The sequence below is a fragment of the Opisthorchis viverrini genome (assembly GCF_000715545.1).
Source record: "Opisthorchis viverrini unplaced genomic scaffold opera_v5_335, whole genome shotgun sequence".
In the NCBI taxonomy this organism is placed as follows: Eukaryota; Metazoa; Platyhelminthes; class Trematoda; order Opisthorchiida; family Opisthorchiidae; genus Opisthorchis; species Opisthorchis viverrini.
The window spans coordinates 480,208-502,948 of NW_008751990.1; the positions used below are offsets into that span (position 1 = coordinate 480,208).

The window sequence follows — 22,741 nt, forward strand, 5'->3', positions numbered from 1 at the left end:
ACAAAGGAAGAGAAGCAGTAAAATGACATTTTTTATACTGTGTATGCCATATCTGATCAGATTTTCGACGATGATCACTCACTCTCTTCGAATCACCCAACACTTTTGTGGTTTTTGTTGCTGTTGCCATCATCTTCGTTTGTTTCTTGGGAGAACGATGACTAGTTTCAGTTGTGTGGTGTCTGAATAGCCTGGACTAGTTTCTGGTCGGAAATTCTCAACTGCCCTGTTGAATGGTTCCTTGAAAGACTGAATTTCCAGACAGGCAAAACCTAAACAAGACGCCACTTAGGATAATAGTGCGCCCTCCCATCCAGGAAAGATTCGTCGGTTAAACTAATAAACATTCGACCAAAAACATTGGTAGCTTTCTTTCCACCGGCCCTATTAAGTATATTTTACATTTTAGCTAAAAGATTTTTATAATAACGAGTTATTGCCCTTTTTGTCGCTGTGGTGTGGTGTCGGTGTGTTGAGTTCCCGTTTTAAGGCAACGGACAGTTCTTCAGAGTTTGGATGATTTCTGAAACATTGGTGACCTTACATCTCACTTGCTGTGTGGGACCAGCTGGAATCTCGCTCTAGCCTAAATATCAATTGGTTCCACAGTTTCTTCATTCTTCCTGCAGATTAGTCCGTTATGAGCTTCTTATCGCAGAATGGATTCCCGGCAAACCAAGAGATAAAATTTTCTCAGTTCGAAGAGCACAGAGCGTTACTGTATGACCTTTCAGCAGATCTGTGTGTACTCTACTGACACTTAAAAGCCAAATTTGGACGATGTTAGGAAGCTTCCCCAAAAGTGCGTACTCTAAAAATGTGTGCCCAGTAAGGTAATTGTGGTGTAGTAAGCAGAATATATCACTCAGAAAAATTCTCAAGCAGGTTCGTATAGGTAGAACCGTTCCAAGGTCTACCTTGTTCGTCTTCTAAAAGACGTTTCCTGTAAACTAGCTTTACAAGCTAGCTGATTCCTCCATCCAGTGGCTGTAATTTATGTAGTGATGAATTGACTCAGCTCAAGTTCTGATTGATCACACATTTGTGAGAGAACAATCTTCATTTTCTATCTGATCAAAGCACCGTCTAGTTGACGAATCCAAACAACGGTTAATTCATGCATCTCCTCAATCCGTATTTCCAAGTATACAATCCATTTTTGAACGACCTCTGTCATTTCTTCTTTACTATCGTAAACGCCAATTTCCCCTGAAGCATGAATTTTCAGCTTAGTTCCCAGTTCAAAATTGGGGGCCGGTTTCATTTTCCAATCTTCTTCACGTAAATTAGTCCGAATAGTTATCGATCCATTATTTCCAACACATCGACAAATCACCATTTAAAAATGGGCATGAGATGCATTTCACAAATATCCAGATAATTACTACAAGTAAAGCGTCAGTGGTGTCAACTCCACATGGTTTTTGATATTCTACAAAGTCCAAAACGTCATCATCTTCGAGGTCATTGGTTGAATTTTGCCGACTTTCCAACTTGACACATTCTTAAGTGGACTTCAGGCCTGCTGACGCCGATGGTTCAGCGATTTTTCATCTTGTTATTTGTGTTGCTTTGTTTCAGATGCATCCGACTGTGCGCGAATCAAGCTCATTAGATACTGTGGAATCTCCCGGCACCCCCGGAATCACTGATTCACAAGAAGGGGCCGTGGTCCTCCAAGCCGATGGCTGTGGTCACAAGAACGAAATGTCAAGGTTGCACTCATTACCACAAATCTCGAGTGGAGGACCACTCTCTCCTAGGTAAGTTCCCCTAGCCAACGAAGTTCTTGATGTGGCTGATTCAAGTCACGGTCTGTTGAAAGTTGGAATACTCGTAAAGTCAACGCTGATATCGCAATACTGGGGTGCCAGGTTTCTAATATGAACTGAATTCGGTTGTATCGATCGCAAATGTGAAGCTCTTCACTATGAAAGAGAAAGATATCCCACAAGTCACAAACCACCGTCAACAAACGGGAAAACGATCACTACTTGAGGAATTTATCCAGAGTGGTAGTAGTTGATTGCGTGATAAGAATTGCGTGATCAAAGGATGAGTGGCACTACGTTCTCCTTGTGTATGCTAGCCACACTCTTACTAAGCCAGTCATGGATGAATAGCATAACCCTTTCTTACTGGACGGTTCATGAATTGAATCTCCCAAGGCGCCCGTGAGATGACTCCTCTGTTGCTGCGGGACACTGATAAGTGTCATCGAAAATGCCCTCCTAATACTGGATGTTCCCTCGCGTGGCGCACAATCGAAAGTATTTAAAAATGTTGTTTATAATTATTACGCTACTTTGGTTCAAAATACGTAATTAGAGAAGGTGTGTTTAGCGCTTGCCGAATGACATAAACTGGTGGAGCCTTCTTAATGGACTGTAATGTCCGAACTTGAATGGTCTGTTAAGGCACTGGAAGAGATATCAGCGATAAACAAGTTGTCTATTTCTGCGGGCAGTCCAGACGGTCCGACTGATTCCTCTTAAGGCTAGTGTCATCCAAACATCTTCCTGGTTTTAAGCCAATCCGATTCATTGATCATTATTTGCTGACTCATGATCCCTCTAAATTCAACCAATGAAGAAATTTCTTCCCAATTCGCAAAGTGAACAACCTGGGGCTTTTTGAAGCTTGTTGAAAGAAGTCGTGTGGGAGTTGTTTCTACTCCCGAAATAGTCAGAAATGGATACTGCTTTCAGCAAAACAAGAGATGCTTGCAAGGATACCCACCCAGTAAGAATTGTGTCATATTTGCAATGAAGTTTTTCAACTAGATAGGCCTCGACCTTAGCGGGTAGAATTTACCGTAATTGTACGAAAACCTACCGCAGCGTTACAAACGTAATTTTTCAACTTCTAGCATGTCTGCTCACCGTCAAAATTAACCTTTGCGATAACGAAGTACATGATTAGCATAGCTGAGAAGCGATAACGATTATTATTATTATTTAACTGGTTAGTATTATTATTAGTTTTGCTAATATTATTTGGCCGAACTCGCTTCGAACATTGCTCACCTGAAGCAGATCATCGAACACTAAAGTGATAAAAGCTAGTACTGATTATAGACAATGTTTGTCCTATGAGCATCTTTTGGAGACAACTGAAAAGCGGTATATTGGCGTTCCATTTTTGTAAAATGACTTCATCAGGTTAACAACAGTAAGCCTTTAACAGTGTGTACGTCAGTTCTGAATACATACTCTCACTAGACAAATCCACGCCTGATAAAAAACAAACACCAGAGTGAGGTCCACGTGAACCTGACCGTTGGCAGTAAAAGGGGGGTCGTATTGGGTGAAGTTGAGTAGAATTCAGGGAACACAATTTCACCCCATCCGACTATTAAACAGGTCCCACTTTAGAATGTGTCTATAAAGTCCCGCATTGGATATTAGAACTGTCAGTGAGGATTCTTCGCATTCCGTTGAGTGTAGCTAGAAGGACCGTATTTTGGCATGGTTGTAGAATACAGTATGTGAAAATATTCGAATGATGGTAAATCATGCATGGTCCTGTTTAGCATAGATAATGCGGAGGTTTCATTGCCACGACATACTCCACGTAGTGACGGTTGAATTTCAAAGTCTTGCATACCTAAGTTCACGAAACCAGTTGTCAGACCTCATTTAGCAGTTACTTTTGTTTGCCTCCAGGGCATCTTGATGGCTCAAGGAAAATATCATTTTCCTGGAATCTTCCCGAAACCTATACGGTTAGAAGTCCATCAATAAACTCACCTGTCTAAGCTCAGTTTGTTCTACCTCTACAACTGCATAAGGAACACATTTCTAGTCAGTTACCAGATGTCGCATGTAATTTTTTTGGTGTACTAGGACTGTTCAAAAGGCTGGAACCCGAGCAAAAAACGTCAAAAAGCACTCGATTTCCAACGACTGGCCTCATGCAATTACGGCCCAATACACTCGGACTCATTTCACTGGATTCGCTGCCGCCATTCACAAGCATCCACCGCCTGTTCCTCCCGGACTCCTTAAAATAACGCAACATATTCCAACCACAGGCATGGTGAGTCCGTGATCATAGACTACTAAGGTTACTGATGAGGAAATCGAATCCAACCATACCTGTTTTCACTGCAAACACGCCTCAAAAACAATGTTAAATCAGCTTGTTTCATATTACCACTTTAATCATTTTGAAATCAACTTAATGGAACCCAGTTCTCAACTAAAATGGTCATACCCATGAGGCAAACTATCATTTGTCTGTTTTAACTAGCTTATTGCACTGCAGGATGGCCAAAGTTTACAAAATTGTTGTCCATATTTCCCTAGGGGGAGAGTCAAACTGCTGAACGTGATGTGCGTAGTGTCACGAGCGTTTCATGTCCATACAGGCTAATTAACTTGATGGAGTGATCAGCCACGAGTGAAGATGTTCCTTGGTTACGTGCATAGTACCACGAATTCATAAGTTGTCTGGAATAAAGCGATTGCAACTGTCTTTAGACAAAACAGTTGAGTAAAGTGTGGAAATAGATAGTGTTGCAAATCACCAGTGGATTGAGCTAACAGCTTACTCGTGCATACGACAGTTTGACTACTACAGAGCGGGAAAAGTGTATGTTCGTCCGTCTATTCCTTTAGTTAGTGTGCGTTTATCAATGGACAGAAGTGTATCGACTCTGAAATGTGGCATGCTAGATGCTGCAAAACAGAGCTCAGACTACCAGAAGGTGCACTCATGCGATTACATTAGATACATAGGGCAATGAGACTGATTGCTTTTGTTCACAGTTTCGAAGTGTTAAAAACCTGGTGTAAATCCAAGTTGGATCCGACAAAGAAGTCGGTCAGGCATGCAAAGGAGAAATTTTCGGAATGACTCTTTCGTAACTGTGAGGGGAATTGCGTGATCCCTTTTACTCAACCAGCATTTTTGTTAAGAAATATTAACCTATTCTGTATGACAGTGCTCGTTTTTGAATAGACATATCCCGTCCTTTGATTTTATAACTGAACTATATGAGTGTCATATATTACCTTTGTTAACTTATAAATATAAACTTTTTTCCCGATTTTGTAACAATTTTTGGGGTTTTCATGTTACATTGATTACAATCGGACCAAACTGTATGTGGGTGTGTTACCGACGCGAACGGGGACACCCTTATTGACGGCATGAACAATGCCACGACGGATGTGCGGGCCGAGTTTCTCGACATCATCCTTGTGGTTGGTGGCGGTGAACTTCTTGATGATCGGAAGTGACGTGCCGTTCGGGTTCTTCGCGGCGTTGATGGAGGCCTTCATCATGTCGATTGCCGGTGGATGGTTCACTGGGATCTTGGGCTTTTTGTCACATGTACTGGTGGTCCAATCTTTGAAATTTCGGTGATGAACAGGTCTAGCAATGTTGTCTTTTCGATATTTTCATCTTCTGTCATTCACACACTTAAACGATGACAAAGATATGGTTTATTTGACTGATTCGATCTCCTCGGTGATTGAACCCTGAAATTTGTGATCTGATGTTCTTTTCGGTGGTAACTGAGAGGCCCGTCGAATTCCACATACGTCGTTGGACAAAATTTTGACACATAACTTCTTCTGCATTGCAGCAATAGTCACTGTGAGGAACTGTAGTCTATACTGTAAAAGAGAAGCTCACATCGGAACTAACTGGCATTTCACTTATTTTTTGTATCCAGTTTTCACAGAAAATCTCTTACGTGTTAAAACACAACTCATTCGGTCGGTGAAAACTTTGAGTAGCTGACAATCTCGATGTGCCCTTGCGGTCCTTCGCGGCGTTGATGGAAGCCTTCACCATATCGATTACCGGCGGGTGGTTCGCCGGGATCTTGGGCTTGGCCGAGTTGGGTTTCTTCGAAACGGCTGGAGCAGAAGCGGGAGAACGTATTCCCCTCGTGAGACGTTTGCCGCAAACAGAGACGAGGGGAATGAGTGCTCCCGCAGGTGTAACTGGGTGATTCAGCAATTTGAACATTTTGAGTCTGTAACTTTAAAATTTCGTTTCACAAAAGTGTTAAATTTCGCGCACGTGGTATTGTTGATTCTTCACCAGGGTCAGGTTTTCTGTGAGGTATGCATAATCGTTTCAATTGTACACACTGAACCCATAGATCAATAAAAAAACTGAACTTATACTGTTTTATCTCAAGATGACTGTGAAAATCCATCTGAGGAATGCCACCTAATATCCTCAACGACAGTGTTCATACCTACGTATCATCACTGTGCTATGTTACATTTCACTTATAACATTGTGACGCTTAACAACTGTTCTGCCGTAGGCAATGCCAGGATATATGTTTCTCTGAAGAAAGTCTCGGTCGATCTCTTAAAGACCTCAGTAAAGTGCCAATCGCCGAGTACCGAGTATGCGTGTGTGTAATAACGCCCTCCGTTTAACAAAGGTAAACATTTTAAGTCGTATTATCAATCAGTTGAGAACTTTAGCGGTGATGATGTAACACCCTCCAGTGTCACTAGTGTCACCTCTGTCTCTACGGTTATTCACAGGGTGTGGTAAACAGCGAATTCACAGAATCTTTCAGCTACGCAGACTCAGAAGCGCTATCACGTAGTGTTTTTGTTAGAGTAGTTTGTGACCAGGCATTAGATCCGTTAGCAGATGATTATCAGGAACTACCTGCTATGCAACATTGCATCACCCGAAGTTACTCGTCCCAAGATGCTATCTTGGTCAATTATTTAATTAATCAGTCACGGTGGAGTAATTAAAGTCATCCCGCAGCTGAATCACTAAAAAGAGAGATAAACACCAAAATGTCAACGTAGACCACCCAATATGTGTTGTGTCTGAGCACTTGCCCAACAGACACTGGACCTATGAGAGTTAACTTTCCCATCTGGACACAAGAAGACTTGTCAGCAAAATTCAGTACGATGAAACAACGGATCAAGCGTGACCTGTGTGGACGACGAGTGGGATCGACAATCCTTCCAATTACACGTATGTCAGTGTATATCTGCAGCTTCTGGAGGCAGTTTCAATGCATACGCAAAATAAGACTCAGAAGTACAGTCATTTTCAAATCATTTTGGTTTTTCACGAGGCACTTAACTAAATCTCTCATTGTAGAATATCATAAACGAGAGATTCAGTTGAGTCTCTCGTGAAAAACCAAATTGATTTGCAAATGGGTGTATTTCTCGAAAACAGTCCAAACCGGGGTTCACGTAGAACATGAGGTTGACGAAAACTCGGGGACTGCACCTAACTGATGAGCCCCAAGAAGGGTGAAACCGGTCGTGGGCTGTCGAAAGGTTTTCAGCAACCTTCTGAGTAGTTTCCTTTATGAAAAAGACTCAGAAGTTGTTGGAAAGTGGACCTGACGAGGACAAAGAACAAAAGCTAACATGCGAATCAGTCTATGTGTTGATAGTTTGAGATAATTTCTTCAATATTTCAGTTTGGCATTTGCCTCCGTCTTTCTGTAAACCTATTCAGCTCAAGACAATGGCTGCCAGATAGTGCGGCCCCTCCCAGCGGAGTGATAGTATGAATTCCTGCCTTGGTATGTCAGCGTTTCATAGGGCTAAATGATTTTTCACAAAACCCGGCGAAGATCTCTGTTTTCGATTCGGTATCAGAGGCACTGTAGGATGCAGTTATCCAGCTACTGATCAGAACACCAGGAACCGTCAGTTGCTTTTGAATACTTTTTACCTAACGAGATCTAAATTGTTTCTTGAGGACTTTTTGTTATTCCGCATCCTTTTGAAATGTCACCACTAGAAACATGAATGCATTTACGTGTTTGCTCGGCGTGGTATTCGCAAAAACGGTGGAAGCATTGCGACAAACGGGGCCAATGCGTCTTATCACTTGGCCGGTCTCTTTGGAGATAATCATGAAATGTTTCATTATAAATGTCACCGTAGCTTCTTTGTCCTAAAACGGCCACATTAGGCTCGTTTTGCAGAAGTTCATTAGTGAGTTCCCCTTAATAAGGTGCATTCATTGCAGCTCTATATAAGGGAGGGCAGTATGAGGTAATTTGAACATGTAAAGCCCTTGGCTGACCAAATAGATCCATGCCTTCCACCTCGGACCGTGTTGTGATCGCGATTCGAAATGTATGGGCAATTTGCAGTGTATCTTCTTCACTTCTAGTGCTTGCAAATGATCGATGAGTCTAAAGAATGCGGTGCTTTTTGTACTGATCACTCTAACATTTCGTAACCGCACTATTTTTTCCTCGAACGCTGGATGAGTGTTGTCAGGGTTTTAGAAAAAACGACTCCAGTCATACTGCTTTGATGTCCGGAAGTAAAGTGCTTAGCTGCATTGACGTTTGCTCCCGGGTGCAAATGTCTTCAGCGGATACATGTGGCACTTTGTGACAGATTACGTTCTTATTTCCATTCATTGGATCATCTGTAATTGATGGTCGTTTAGCAAACGGTCACCAGTATTCCATCTTGCCGTGTCACGAGTATAATCAACTGCGCAACAGGCTCCACGAAAATATTTCCCGTGAAAGCTGAAAGCAAAAGACCTTCGCATGTTATATGAGAATATTCCCATGGACACTGCTAAATACACAGGGTGGATGGTGCGAGGGCGTTATCATCTCCCTTGGGATGCTTTATTTGCAAAGTATCTGGCATGAGCAGTGTATTACTTTGAGCTCTACCTCACGCTAAACTGCACGTTGCATAAATCCACTAACGTTTCGATCGGCGGATAAAAAACTGAGGTTTTGATGTCTATGCCACCAAATCGGCCATCCGAAAACACGTGAGTGGAAAGTCCTTGTCTTGATAGAAGGGCTGGTATATGTTATTAAAACTGTTAACAAAATTATTTCTTCCTAACTCTAAAACTTTAAAGAGAGTTTTAAAAGGGTCATACCTCTCGGTTTGTGCCACCTTAGCCGGAAAAGGTAACATTGTCACCGCAACCGGGTGATGGGACATCTGTAGTACAATGCCAGTCGACATTACTGAAACGGAACATGCTTCCATAGAAAACCAGCCATTGATCTAGCAATGATGTCGAAGCTATGGTCATTCAAGTTGACTCTTTTCTAAAGGTTACTACAGTCTATCAGAACGCCGAAATCAACCGATTTGAGTGTGGGAAATCTTTTGCGCAATAGATATATTCCAGAATGAGCGACTGAGGTGCCTGTGTCTTGAAATTTTCTCTACTTGGTGGCAGCATACTTCTGGTTCCCCATAGAAATTTAAGACTAAAACATCTCTCACTCCTTTCACGGCTACACTATCTTCTAAGACGCCATCCTTGGAGCCTGAAGTACAGACGGATTGAAGAGTATGTGCGATTCGAAATGTATGGGCAATTTGCAGTGTATCTTCTTCACTTCTAGTGCTTGCAAATGATCGATGAGTCTAAAGAATGCGGTGCTTTTTGTACTGATCACTCTAACATTTCGTAACCGCACTATTTTTTCCTCGAACGCTGGATGAGTGTTGTCAGGGTTTTAGAAAAAACGACTCCAGTCATACTGCTTTGATGTCCGGAAGTAAAGTGCTTAGCTGCATTGACGTTTGCTCCCGGGTGCAAATGTCTTCAGCGGATACATGTGGCACTTTGTGACAGATTACGTTCTTATTTCCATTCATTGGATCATCTGTAATTGATGGTCGTTTAGCAAACGGTCACCAGTATTCCATCTTGCCGTGTCACGAGTATAATCAACTGCGCAACAGGCTCCACGAAAATATTTCCCGTGAAAGCTGAAAGCAAAAGACCTTCGCATGTTATATGAGAATATTCCCATGGACACTGCTAAATACACAGGGTGGATGGTGCGAGGGCGTTATCATCTCCCTTGGGATGCTTTATTTGCAAAGTATCTGGCATGAGCAGTGTATTACTTTGAGCTCTACCTCACGCTAAACTGCACGTTGCATAAATCCACTAACGTTTCGATCGGCGGATAAAAAACTGAGGTTTTGATGTCTATGCCACCAAATCGGCCATCCGAAAACACGTGAGTGGAAAGTCCTTGTCTTGATAGAAGGGCTGGTATATGTTATTAAAACTGTTAACAAAATTATTTCTTCCTAACTCTAAAACTTTAAAGAGAGTTTTAAAAGGGTCATACCTCTCGGTTTGTGCCACCTTAGCCGGAAAAGGTAACATTGTCACCGCAACCGGGTGATGGGACATCTGTAGTACAATGCCAGTCGACATTACTGAAACGGAACATGCTTCCATAGAAAACCAGCCATTGATCTAGCAATGATGTCGAAGCTATGGTCATTCAAGTTGACTCTTTTCTAAAGGTTACTACAGTCTATCAGAACGCCGAAATCAACCGATTTGAGTGTGGGAAATCTTTTGCGCAATAGATATATTCCAGAATGAGCGACTGAGGTGCCTGTGTCTTGAAATTTTCTCTACTTGGTGGCAGCATACTTCTGGTTCCCCATAGAAATTTAAGACTAAAACATCTCTCACTCCTTTCACGGCTACACTATCTTCTAAGACGCCATCCTTGGAGCCTGAAGTACAGACGGATTGAAGAGTATGTGGTACTAATGAAACCGTACGGAACATAAGGTTCTTCACTGGTCCATTGATTGATCCGTTACATATAGAAGGATACATCTCGACCTTTTTTTACTTAAAAAATACTTCTGTACTTCAGGAGGGAGAGTACATAGGTTGACCCAATTGAAACATCTTAATTCCTAGAACGTGAAGGAAGGAAACGTTCCATTTTCGCGCCGACATGCACCTTGGCTGATCTAATGTCAAACCAGAAAAATTAGTGTTAGTTATCATCGTAAACCTGTAGGGTCACGGGTGAAACAGCAATCCTTTGAGACAACTCAAAACCTTTGCACAAATGTTGGATCTGAATGAACTCCTTTGAGACAACTCAAAACCTTTGCACAAATGTTGGAATCGTCTGAATGAACTTGGCCGGTAGACGAGGGCGTGTGTGACTAGTCAAACTCGCGCGTTCTCGTATTCGCGATGATGACTTATGGACTGACTTATAAGTATATTTTTGTGTGCTAGAGTGTCGTGTTTGCTTTGCCGAGAACGAATGATGCTGATTATATGGACCACTAAGCAAGTAAATTCAAATTTTGCACGTTAAATGAGTGTTAAAATGAGTAGGACGATGACCTGGGACAAACTTTTGAAAGAAAGCAACCCTTTCCAACTTTCCAACTTGGAAACTTTGGAACTTTACGTAACATGATATTCTGGTTAGTGGTCATGTGGCAGAGAACTGCTCCTCAGCGAGTTTAAATTGTGCGCAAACTGAGCTTGGCGCAACCACCCTTACGTCGCTGCGTTCGTACCTTAGTTTCCTCTTTGTGTGGCTATATCTCAGATGAATGGAAGAAAGTTTGATAGCGAAAAGTCACTTTTGTGATTTCTGAGATCGGAAAGGATGGGGCAGCTGAGCAATGATTCTCTGTTTTCCACTACATGTTGGCTTAACTTTCAGGACAAATTTGTGGTCGATTGTTCACTCACAGACAAGAACCAAACCTCCAACGTTAATTGTTGACACTAAACAAAGTTGTCGATAGGTGAGCACCTAAATCCACGAGGATTAATCAGTGTTTCACAGCATGCATGAATGAGCTAACTCGTCTGGAGGGAGCGACAGACAACTGGGATGGAAGTGATCCAGTAAGAATGCAAAAACGTTAATGGAATTTTGGGACCTAATCGATCAGTAACGTGCTTACTAGAATAAACTCTCCCCCAAATTTTGTGAAACTTTTTCGAGGTAAGATAGATAAGACACCTTTTATTCGGTCAAACTGGGCGTCCTGACTCTATAGACGACCAAATTATACCGTAATGTGAGTGTGGTGGAATTCGATTGACGTGCTACTTGAAATACACAACGCAAGTTGGAAATAACGTCAATAGTTGTTCAGTTTGACACATCAGTGAGAGTTGACATATATTCTGTGATAAACTAAAGTGCTGTTATCAAGTCTTTTGAACTGCATCGAAAATCTGATTTGTAATACTCCGAATAAAAGCTCAACAAGTAGCGGTGCCCACCAGGTTGAGGCTATCTTGAATAAACGTAATGGGCGCCTAACACAGCCAGCCACCACCCATAAAATAAAGGTGTTCTGAAGTTGGGAGGGATCAAATATGGTTACCTGAGCGATCTGAGCGCTTACGTGGATGGAAACTAGAGGCTGCTTTTAGTAATCCCGTGGAAGTGATGAATCTCGGTTGTAAAAGATCGAATACCCTTGATCAAGTAGAACGAAACGCATCTGACTGACAAACAGTAGAATAACTCGGGACCAAATGATTGATTAATCGATTGACTTTGCAACTCACCAGATCCCATTGGCTGAAATCTGAAGTGGACTACATTTGAATACTACCATCTTAGTTATCTTAAGTGCCCTAGCTTCCACCACTATTTCGTTCCTTTTTACTTGACAAGGGAGAGGGAATACGCAGGCAAGGATATTAACTACATATTGGTAGAATTTAAAAGCTTATATGATCTAGTTCATTTTGCAAACTTTATTGTACTAATCTGAGCAAACACGAACGAATGCACTATGGTGTGTCGGTCCCTAGCACTTCTATGCAGTCAGATGAAAAACACAGAGGGAAGCTGCATGCGAAGTCTAATCACAGTTAATCAGCCGTTCGTGACCAAATGGTTTACTCCTCAACTAATATCCGGTTAAGTGTCCCAAACTACTTGCCGGTAGGTCATGGTTTCAGTCTTCTGGAGTCTCGTGAGATTCTCACTTCTCGTGATCCCAATAAGAATGAGATCCTTCTCATTTACAGGGTGAGATCTTGGAAGAACATCGCACCATTTAAGTCGGCAAGGACTGGTGACGGAAAATATCTTTTTCTATGATTTTTCCTGCAAACGAGGTGAAATTATCTCAGCTTCGACCAATGTCATCGTGGTGTGGTAAATGTTAGGCTCATGATACAAGATGTTCACGCATGAAAGGTCCAAAGATCCATTTGTGATTTTTTTCCCATCATACTACGACTTTTATTTCCACTATACAGGTCAAAACAATGCTCCGCTTGGTCCCACCGGAGGCTTCAAAGTTTGGCTCTCTCGGTACATGCCTGACTATTGAAAAGAGACGCAAACAGGCCACGCTTATTTGTCCGAGCCCATCCACAGCAATACCCGTCGGTCAGCGTCGGGCTGGATTCGGAGCGCCAAAGATGGTTGTATTTGATGAAGTATTCTCCGAGCAGGAGGCAACGGTAAGTTTTATGTTTGAACGGAACGACTGTACCGAATTATTTTTTCCATGGAAGTTTCACGCACTTGGCAGTTTAGATGTTTGCGACAAGCTTACAGATTTCCAGCTCACTGGCTGCCCGAAGATATGCTTGTTGGCGGACTAATTGTGTCAACCCCTGCTAAGCTGTTTGTGAAAGCGACAAAATCACCACAGCTGAATTCCGGGCTCACATATTGGTCGATCAGTATTGTTTGTCCACTCTATACGTTTTGCGCTCACCTTGGTTGTGACCAAGTACCGTTATTTATTCAGTAATGGTCGGCCACCTGGATTTGCGCAACAACAAGACGCATTTGCCTTATTAGTGTCGGTCTTGCGGATCCCCACCATACTCACTGGTCCAGATGGCTAACGCAACCGTTGTTGAAACCAAGCTAGTTTGCTGTATGTTCCAAAGACTAAACACCGGCCATTTTCGCCCTACGAATGAAAACCGCAAGGTCAATTGGAGGCTGCTAATCTGCCCACTGCCACCCTGATGTGTGTTACTGCGCGGCTCCCGGCAAAATTCGCAGGGAGATTTGCTGGAGATGACATCATCGGTCCATAGTTGGGAAGCTGTGCTTTGCTGTGTAGGCTGCCTTACCGTCATACCCAAAAACTCATGTTCCAGTAAATTTGGTAGACGCAAACTATTCCAAATTGCAAGTGAGGAGATGCAAAATCACACGTTTTTACCGATACCCATATTCCAATTAGGATATTGATCGATCAGTATGACTGTGTTGAGTTCAGCTGGAGAAATCACTTTCAGTAAGTAAGGGTGACAGGATAAACTGTTTACATACAACCAGAATCACTTTTAGCACCCGTTATTCTGCCCTAGCTTCTGAGCAATTGAGGACAAATGTGAAATAGCTGAAATCAGTCTATCCTGTTATGATGTCCTATCTTGCTCCCATATAGTAACAATCATTGCTTCGCGACTGTCAAACTGTTTCCACAGAACCCTGTTAGGCAATGGTATTACTCAGCCTTATGAACCTCGTCCAGATTATGTCGAATTTAGGTGTTTTGTAGACCAAAACTGTTTGCAAAGGGTCTTACATACAGAAGGGCATTGATGTCACTTTCTTGCAATGTGGTTTCGATAAAGGCACTGCTGTTTCCAGTTTTATGCATTTTCTGCTTCACAGCGTTCAGTGTCAACAGTGTCTGCCAAAGATGGTGAATTAAGTCAGTAAGTAGATTTCACGGCCATATTAGGTGGATGATCTGACAGATGAGCAACAAAATCACATGAACATCACTTTGTGCACTCAGTCCCAGCGAGACAAGAGCGTCAGACTAACAAACGAATAATATTTTCCGTGTGGAACTCAGAAAAAGTTACAACCAATGAAATTCATTTAAAAATAGCCGTTGAAATCAAAGACTTAAATGTTTGTTGCGTATTACAAACAACGCACCTTGTTACCATACAGAGATTGTTGGGGTCACGGTGGCCCAGTGGTTAGAGCGCGAATTTAGTGACCGGAACATCCGAGGTTCGAACCCGACCTCTGCCACTCGACTTTCCCTGTCTAGGCTTGGGCAACCTGGCAATATCCTAGCCCTCGTGCCTCCTTCGTGTGACATGGCAGCTAGACACCGGAAGGATGATACAGCTGAACGACAGTTATTTTTAACTGGCCTTCTGTCTCAGTAAACCCATGCATACTTGGTTATAAGCCATCTGCCAGCTGTTCACAGAAGGCGGTAGATGTATTCCATTTTCATCTTTCTCGAGCGTTTAACACGAGAAGTTAACAAAAAACAGCCCCGGTCCTTGCTGTTTCAGAGCTCTTTTGTTGCCATCTGATGAATCCTGGTAAGATATTGTTCTGCTTTTCTTTTTGAAGGGATTGCCAGCTGAAGGGTAATACCCATTATTGTGGTGTTTGATAATGGGTGTACCTCATAGTTTTTCCTATACTGAAATTATAAGAAATTCCAGCGACATGTTCATGTGATTTACCCTTTTTTCACATATTTGCTTTGATTGTGCATTTTGACTTTTTCCCGTGAGGAAATCCTAATGGTAACGGGGTTCCGAGGCCAGGCAAAGGGCTCGTCTTATGCAATGTGTTGTGCATAAATGTTTCGATATGAAAACGAATACTGAAAATTTTATTGGTAAATCCATACATGAGCTCAGCAAGGATATCGAATTTTTCGACCCGGCGCCTGGTTACAATATACCTCCTGTTTTTTCACTGACTTTCCAGACAAAATTCTAACATAAGAATCATTTTACTATCACCTTGGTCTGAACTACAACGCATTTCAGATTGCTACCCTTGCTGACGGACAACAAGTGTTCTTTTTCATTGACTCAAGACGCAACCAACGTCAGTCGACCCGATAGCTTAAGAGGCACTTTTACGTGTATACTACCCAGTCTTTAGTAAAGCCTGTCAAGTACGATATTAACAATAGTGGCAAAACCATTACAAGTTGCGTTCTACTACTCAGATCCCGGTAAACTCAATAGAATAGAGTAAGTATTCGGAAGTGATTTTGCCGTGGCTCTGTTAAATTCGAGAAAATAGCCTAAATTCCACACCAGACTTTGAAGGTGTAACTAAACAAAACCCAACCAAACGGATTCTGAACTTTGGAATGGAGAAAATTATGGATATCATATACCTAGATTTACGACTCTCTTCCACACTGCTGTGAAACTATTGCTTTGTTTTCTCTCGCTTTTTCTGAATATGAGTAGCGTTGATTGAACTGGAAAATCCCCTACCTTGACAACGCAAACGAAGATCACCATTAGCTACATCAACACATTTACCTATTTCTACAAACCTTTCTTTATATTCAGGGTGATATCTGTGCTGCGGCGCTACCAGACATCATTCAGGCTGTGGTCAGCGGTTCCGATTGCTGTCTCATCGTTTTAACCAATTGTCGGTCAAGTGAGTTGGCAACCATAGCTACGTTTGGTTTTGTTTGGTAGTTACCAACATCTTTACTCGATTCTTAATTTCATCCCGGATGATTTCAATGGGCTTGCCGATATATCTCTCGATATAGCCCACGCAAACGCCATCCGTTTTCGTTGTATTTGCCATAAAGTGAACAAATATTTGCTTAAAGTTTGCTGTCTGGTACTGTCGCCTTCACGATTCTCTCCGCAGACTGATGACATTCAAGTTGAAAAAGCAATACATCATTAGGTTGCAAAAATGACGGCAGCTTTGATGTTCTCCACAAAATAGGCCACACATGCATAAATTGGTTACTTTTAACCGCTCGGTTGAAACTTCAACGTTACGTAGGAACAAGCAAGCATGTAATTTGGTCGATTTCAACCCAACCCGTTCACCACAAATTCGACTAGGATGAAAGCATTCCACTGATACATCATCATTTAGGCAACTGAGCAATGGTGTGAAACTCACGGCTTTCAGTTATTGTTTGTCGAGCGTGGTACAGAAATTACCGGGATTTTGACAGTCCACACATCTCACCAGGACTGAAATTTTCTTTCGTAGAAAGATTGATGGAATCAAAATCCAAGTAGCTCAAGATGAATATTAGTTAAAACACTGTTTTCACTCTTTTCTGGGAGGAATAATTTATGTCCACTTTCTTGCGATGACTTCAGGGGGGAATTCAGCATATAGAGTGTGTAACTTATCAATTTTGTTTATTAATATGGCCAAGTTCACGGTTACAGTTGTAGTGTTCTGTAGTGAGTGCCGCTTGTTCTGTGACCTCAAGTTGACTTGTTTTGGGGGAGAAACTGGAAATGGTATTGAGGCCTGGTAGAAGAAGTTCTTGCTTGCAAGGTGGATCAAGGTGAATATCAATCTACTTCAGTTTAACTGATCTGCGGTCTATGGTGGAATGGTACAGAGTTGCGTTTATTCTCGGATAATTCCTTCAACAGTTTTGGAAGACGAACTCGTCCCTATACATCCCTTGTATAAACCCCTTACTGCCTACTCAAATATATTCATTAACGGATGAACCGAGACAGAGTAATTTGTCTTTTCGAAGACGTCGTCATCAGAAAGGCCGGGAAAGCCCAACAAAATGTTCACAGATGATAAGACAGTGAATCAATTTAAACCCGACAGTTACTCGTTTAATGTGCGGAAGCAACGAAGTTATTTTTTAACTGTGATACCACATTAAAAGCGAATATATGTATGACCCAAATGGGAGCAGTAAGTAACGTCAAAAAAGATAATCCAGTCTGCAACCGCCGTTCACTTTTACCTTGTTCGACTCAAGTTAACGAACATTTGAGGAGTATTTATTATACACACGCAATTCTTCATACGCAACTCTACGGCAGTCAACTGGAACATGCAACACCCTCCGCGCTCGGTACATCACCCTGATTTGAGATCTAGTCACTCTTGCAGTAATGCCAGAATATTTCTTGGTTCGTCAGTTCAAAAACACAACAAGTTGTATGTTGTTTTCGAAGCTACACGCCAGTTACCGCAAAAGTGTTTTATGTGTGCACAGTTTTGTGGGACAGAACCTTGATTCCGAACGAAAAGTCAGTTCAAGATAAAAGTGACCGAAAGAATTTTGTATCAGTTTTGTTGTTTCTCACTCTGAACACATTCACCACTTTCTGAATTTTCAAGCTGGCAGAGCGCCAAAAACAAACGCTTCGCTGGATGAAATGCCGCCAGATTAATGGAGTCTAGAAGTGAAAGACGATTCTGACGTTAGTTCGGATTATGATAGCGCGATCACTGTGAGAACACAACAAAGATTTATTCTACGATGGGGAATTAATCGAATGGGAGGAAAGTTAAAAACTGTTACGTTTTGGCTCATCTAAGCAGCGTGAACAACCTGGCCTCAATCAATCCCATGCAGGCTAGATGTCATTTCATTCAAAACCGCGGAGAATGATTGGCCATAAACATTTTTGACTACCCTAAATGAGACACTTGGGTTTAAAAACCCGCTCCAAAGATTTAAATCTATTCTGTATTCCTCTTATTAAAATTCTGCCCTGAAATACGTAAGTCTTGGTATGAACACTTAGTCTACTGGAACATCTTTTCGTGCCAAAATTCTCAGATTCACGGTCAACGATGCGTACAGACAGCTGTCCATCAGCAAAAGCAGAATTGAATCATCATTATTCTCTCACCGTCACCGGTGAATTCTCATGTCTAGGAGTATTTCTTCCGAGACCAGTATTAATTAGCAGTGTGTGTATAGATGCTTGTTTTTTCTGGCCGTGTACAAAGAACGCCTCCAAAATTTAGCTTTCCATTCTTCCAAAACAGACCATGGAGGGATCATAACCGGCAGCGACAAACCTTCCACGGACCTCGGCATCATTCCATGCTCAATTTCGTGGTTGTTCAAGTTAATTGCAGAACAAAAGGAGCAAACGGGGGCGCGGTTTTCCGTTCGCGTATCTGCCTTGGAAGTGGACGGCCAGGATGCGCCTGAAGTAGCAATCGGTTCAGTTGTTTCCCAATAGAGATAGAAGAAGGAGTGCGTCCTTTCAAATAATATTCTAAATGTTAGTCCCTGTCAAAATGATAAAGGTTTGAAAAATATCAGGTTCTCACAACCCGCATCCTAGTTGATTGATTATTTCATACGTTTTGCCCAGCTTCATTATCCTGTATTCTCCGCAAAGTGCGTAAGCCAATATCAGCAATCCCATTTTGCCGCTAGCTCCTTTGTTTTCGTGAATATCTATTGTTTCGTTCTGCTAAAGACTCACCTAGAACCCAGCTGAATCTGATGTTTTTAAGCAACTGCATGTGCTGCACCAGGCCGACTCATGTTTCATTTGGTACGATAATCGGGGACTGCATACATCTTACAAGACTCGAGAAGGACAAAACCGATCGTAGGCTGTCGAAGAATTTTCAGCGACCTTATGAGTAGTGTATTACCCTGTGTACATCGTGTACGTGTACATCCAACAGGTTCCACCCTCATTAGATGCTTACGTATCCAACTTAATAAGTAACATTTCCTATCATCTAAAAACCAATCAGAAAGTTGAAAGCAGCCGTGCGATACCGAGTTGTCAGCTCGGCACTTTTTTGACCATTTTACTTACTCTGTGATAGATGTTTGAGGAAATGCAATGCTCCATACCCGGGCCACTTTCAAACTGCAATGCTCCATTTAGGTTGAACAGTCGCAGTTATAACTATGTGAGCCTAAAAATGACGCACATTTACTTCTTTTTCAATCGTCTAGCTTCCGATGCATTGGGAGCACATCCACCTGGTTTGTATTTACGTGAAGAGTCAGTAGCGAGATCATCCATGGAAAACCAAAGTGAACTGAGAGCTCCGACCCCGGAGAAGGCAGCGTTCTATCTCGATTCTGCGCTGAATGCCAGGGCTCGGGCAAACAAGCAGCATGCAACAGCACTCGTTCAGTCCGACGCATTGCATACTTTGTCCGATCTCCAGACCTCAAACCTAAACACTTCCCACTTTTTCTTCACACTTCATCTGTATCAATATCGAATTGAAAAGTGTGGTGGCAGTTCCGAAGGTTAGTTTCTGCTGATGCTGCAATGTAAAATGGATTGTGGCGGCGGCTTGCTTTCTCGTCTTAGACAATTTGGGGTCTCATAAGCTCAGCTTTTTCACACTTTTCGGTATGTCGTTCGATCAGATTGGTAAATGTGTAGAAAACTCTAAGAAACTCCACCAGACTTCTCAAATTTCGCAGAACTGTGATCACTTTTTCCACTGTTCGTTAACGCCAATGATGGCACCATTTCTGTTGTATGAAAAAAAGTTCACACAACATGGGGACATCTCCATGAAACCAGTTTTCTCAAAAACGACCACTCTTTTCTGACCGGATGAAGCATGCCTAGCAGTTTTGCCTTCAAACGACCAACTATTACAAACATTACTTCATTATCCAGTGGTATCTCGACCATTCTATCTTTGTTTTCTCGTACGTTTAACCATTAGTCTTCAAACATGACAATGTTATCTCGTTATAACATATACAGCCGACATATAAAGTATCGTTGCCATATATTCAAGAGAAGGGGACGAGATGGCTCGGTGGTTCGAGCACAAATCTACTGACCGCAAGGTTCGTGATTCGAACACGACCTCCACCTCTCGACTTCCTTTGTCCTGCCACAGCCTTCGCGCTTCTTTCGGGTGGCATGGCAGAGTGTTATAACTGAACGATGTCGATATTCACGACTCAAACAAACGCGGGTTTTAAGCACTTTTGCTACTCTCTTCCAAAAAAATACATAAAATATGTCCGAGTATCCAAGTAATTTGCCGTACCGACAAGTTGATTTGGCTGTGGCTGAGTTGTTGGAATAGCTTACTAGTGTAACGGTGATACTACTGATGGGGAGGCACGCGAGTAGTATGTGTTGCTCGTTGAATTTCGCTTTACGTCTATTGAAAAAGGGAGATCTGTTGCGGAATTCGTGAAGCCACTTTGTAACATTTGTTTGGATTTGACTGACGAATGAGTGGAGTCAATGAATCTCCAGGAAAGTTCAAGAAGACTTGTTCGGGAGAAGATCGGTGTCCAGTTTTTCTAACTAAGATGCAAATGAGAGTTTTGCTTCCCTGTTCAGTGGTCTGTAACCGGTCAGTTGGCATTTCCTAATGAATAACTCCGCAGCGAAAGCCTTCTTCCTTTCACCAGTACCTCATGAATTATAGAGCAAATCAAAGGAAAAACCGGTTGTAGTATAGTTGTTGTCTCGGAAATGACTACTTGACTGTACAAACTTAAATACGCTCCCCAAGCGGTTTGTTGAAATTATCTTTAAGTCAAATACTAAGCGGCGCCCCGAAAACGGTGGTTTGTTAAAGGATTCTTCTCATTTTGTGCAGTTTTACCGACCTATTTATTGGTAAAGTTTCATTGTGGAAGAAAATGCTTTGATGTTAATCGGCCATTTTATTGCACGACGGTTTTGGGAAATATTCTCCTGTCCACACAGACATACCTATCTTCAATGGTGCACACATTGGCTGTTTCTCCTCAATTTCCAACAGCGTCATAAAACTTGCTCCACGGAATGGCTTATACAGTATCCAACGTCACATGCCTCTTTGGATAACGTTTGAACTCGACTTCAACCTCCGATACACAACAACAGAGTTGCCGTTCACTGAAGTTTTGCATATGAGGGACGACTGTCTTAGCACACACACACACACATTTTGAGCGGGGAGAAACGACGGCCGAAAACCAAACGATAAAATAGCCGGGAGCTTCTTAAAAACAACTTTCCGAATTCAAAGTCATTATGTCGTTGAACTGGCCGGCAACCATTAATTCATCCACACACACACACACAAGAATTGTACACAGGAATAGGCCGCAAACGTTCTTTTGCCCGCGCGTCCGACAATTGGGTAGCGTGACATTTTCTCCTTGCTCTTCCCCATAAGGTGGGTCTGACAAGCTCGGCAACCGCCGATCTTGTTTTTCAGTTTGCAGTCAAAAAACTTCTGTCATTACTGGGTTTAATGTTTGTACTGGGAAGTATCCGAGCCATCAGCCCGAAAAACTAAACCATATATATGCGTACTTGGTTACATAAATTTTATCACGAAAACGTAATCCAACCAGCTGTCTCATTTGCATAAAAAGGATCTTTCTCACAACAAACCTTCGACTCACATCAATCGACCAGTATACGTTTTGTTCAGAAAATCAGTCTGAGAGCACTTCCGTGGTCCGGAAACCCAGTGTTCTTTTCATTTGACACCTTTGTGCAAGCTCGATGAGTAAGCAGAGCTGATTAAAAGTGACATTTAATCAGGAGGTCATTTCACCGGTAGCAGCAGAATCCGACAGACTCCTAACTTAGGTCGATATAGTTATCAGCTAAACTTGACAACAATTCTGTTCCAAACGTTGAGCTTCTCGTTGAATGTTTGTGTCAAAATCATCGGGAGGTTACCAGTTTACGTGCAGTTGAATCACTGAATTTGAGGACTCATAAGTTCCTTGACTTGGTCGGGCAAACCAGAAGCCGAAAAGTAATTTAAAAATTAATCAGCATGGTATATTTTACAAGTTTTGAATCTGGAATGTGTTGATCCTGAGCTCGAACACTTTAATCATAAATGTGAGTAATTTTCACTTAGGCAAGATTTAGTAACACATCCCATCCAGTCACTCGGTTCATCACACCTGCTTTGTTCATGGATGGCCTACGGGCAAATCTTGGTTTAGGGGTCATTCTACAAGTGGACAACGCTTCCCCCTGCGCATATTACGTCCTGCAAACGAGGGTGACCCAGCTCCTTGTAGGTCATGTTTGGTCCACCCCCCTTCTTCAAGGGACAACTGAAAAGGATGAAAATAATTGAGGATGCTGCGTGACTTTGGAAAATAAGTTGCTTACTACTTAAAACTAAAAATCATTTGGTTGTTCATGAGGAAGTAGCGAATTTCCCTGAAATTTAGCTTCATTTTGGTTGTGGAAAGCGGATTTGATTGACTCATGATTGTTTCTGTCTGAGAGAGTCATT

General features: G+C 42.1%; 2 protein-coding genes across 2 annotated transcripts in view; one reads left to right on the plus strand and one right to left on the minus strand.

The window, feature by feature from the left end:
- Window positions 1-1,066: 1,066 nt before the first annotated feature.
- Window positions 1,067-1,339, minus strand: T265_10088 (hypothetical protein; the record flags this gene model as incomplete). The annotated part of the gene is made up of 1 exon (XM_009176356.1): window positions 1,067-1,339. One exon carries the CDS (start codon window positions 1,337-1,339, stop codon window positions 1,067-1,069), a length of 273 nt encoding a protein of 90 aa, XP_009174620.1.
- A 242-nt stretch (window positions 1,340-1,581) lies between these two features.
- Window positions 1,582-22,741, plus strand: part of T265_10089 (hypothetical protein) — a gene marked incomplete at both ends in the record, with an annotated part of 62,283 nt that continues 41,123 nt past the window's right edge. The window contains 6 exons of the mRNA XM_009176357.1: window positions 1,582-1,763; window positions 3,846-4,038; window positions 13,024-13,230; window positions 16,081-16,174; window positions 18,521-18,700; window positions 19,458-19,760. Of these exons, the coding sequence (XP_009174621.1) occupies window positions 1,582-1,763; window positions 3,846-4,038; window positions 13,024-13,230; window positions 16,081-16,174; window positions 18,521-18,700; window positions 19,458-19,760 (1,159 nt within the window). The remainder of the gene's footprint in view (window positions 1,764-3,845; window positions 4,039-13,023; window positions 13,231-16,080; window positions 16,175-18,520; window positions 18,701-19,457; window positions 19,761-22,741) is intronic.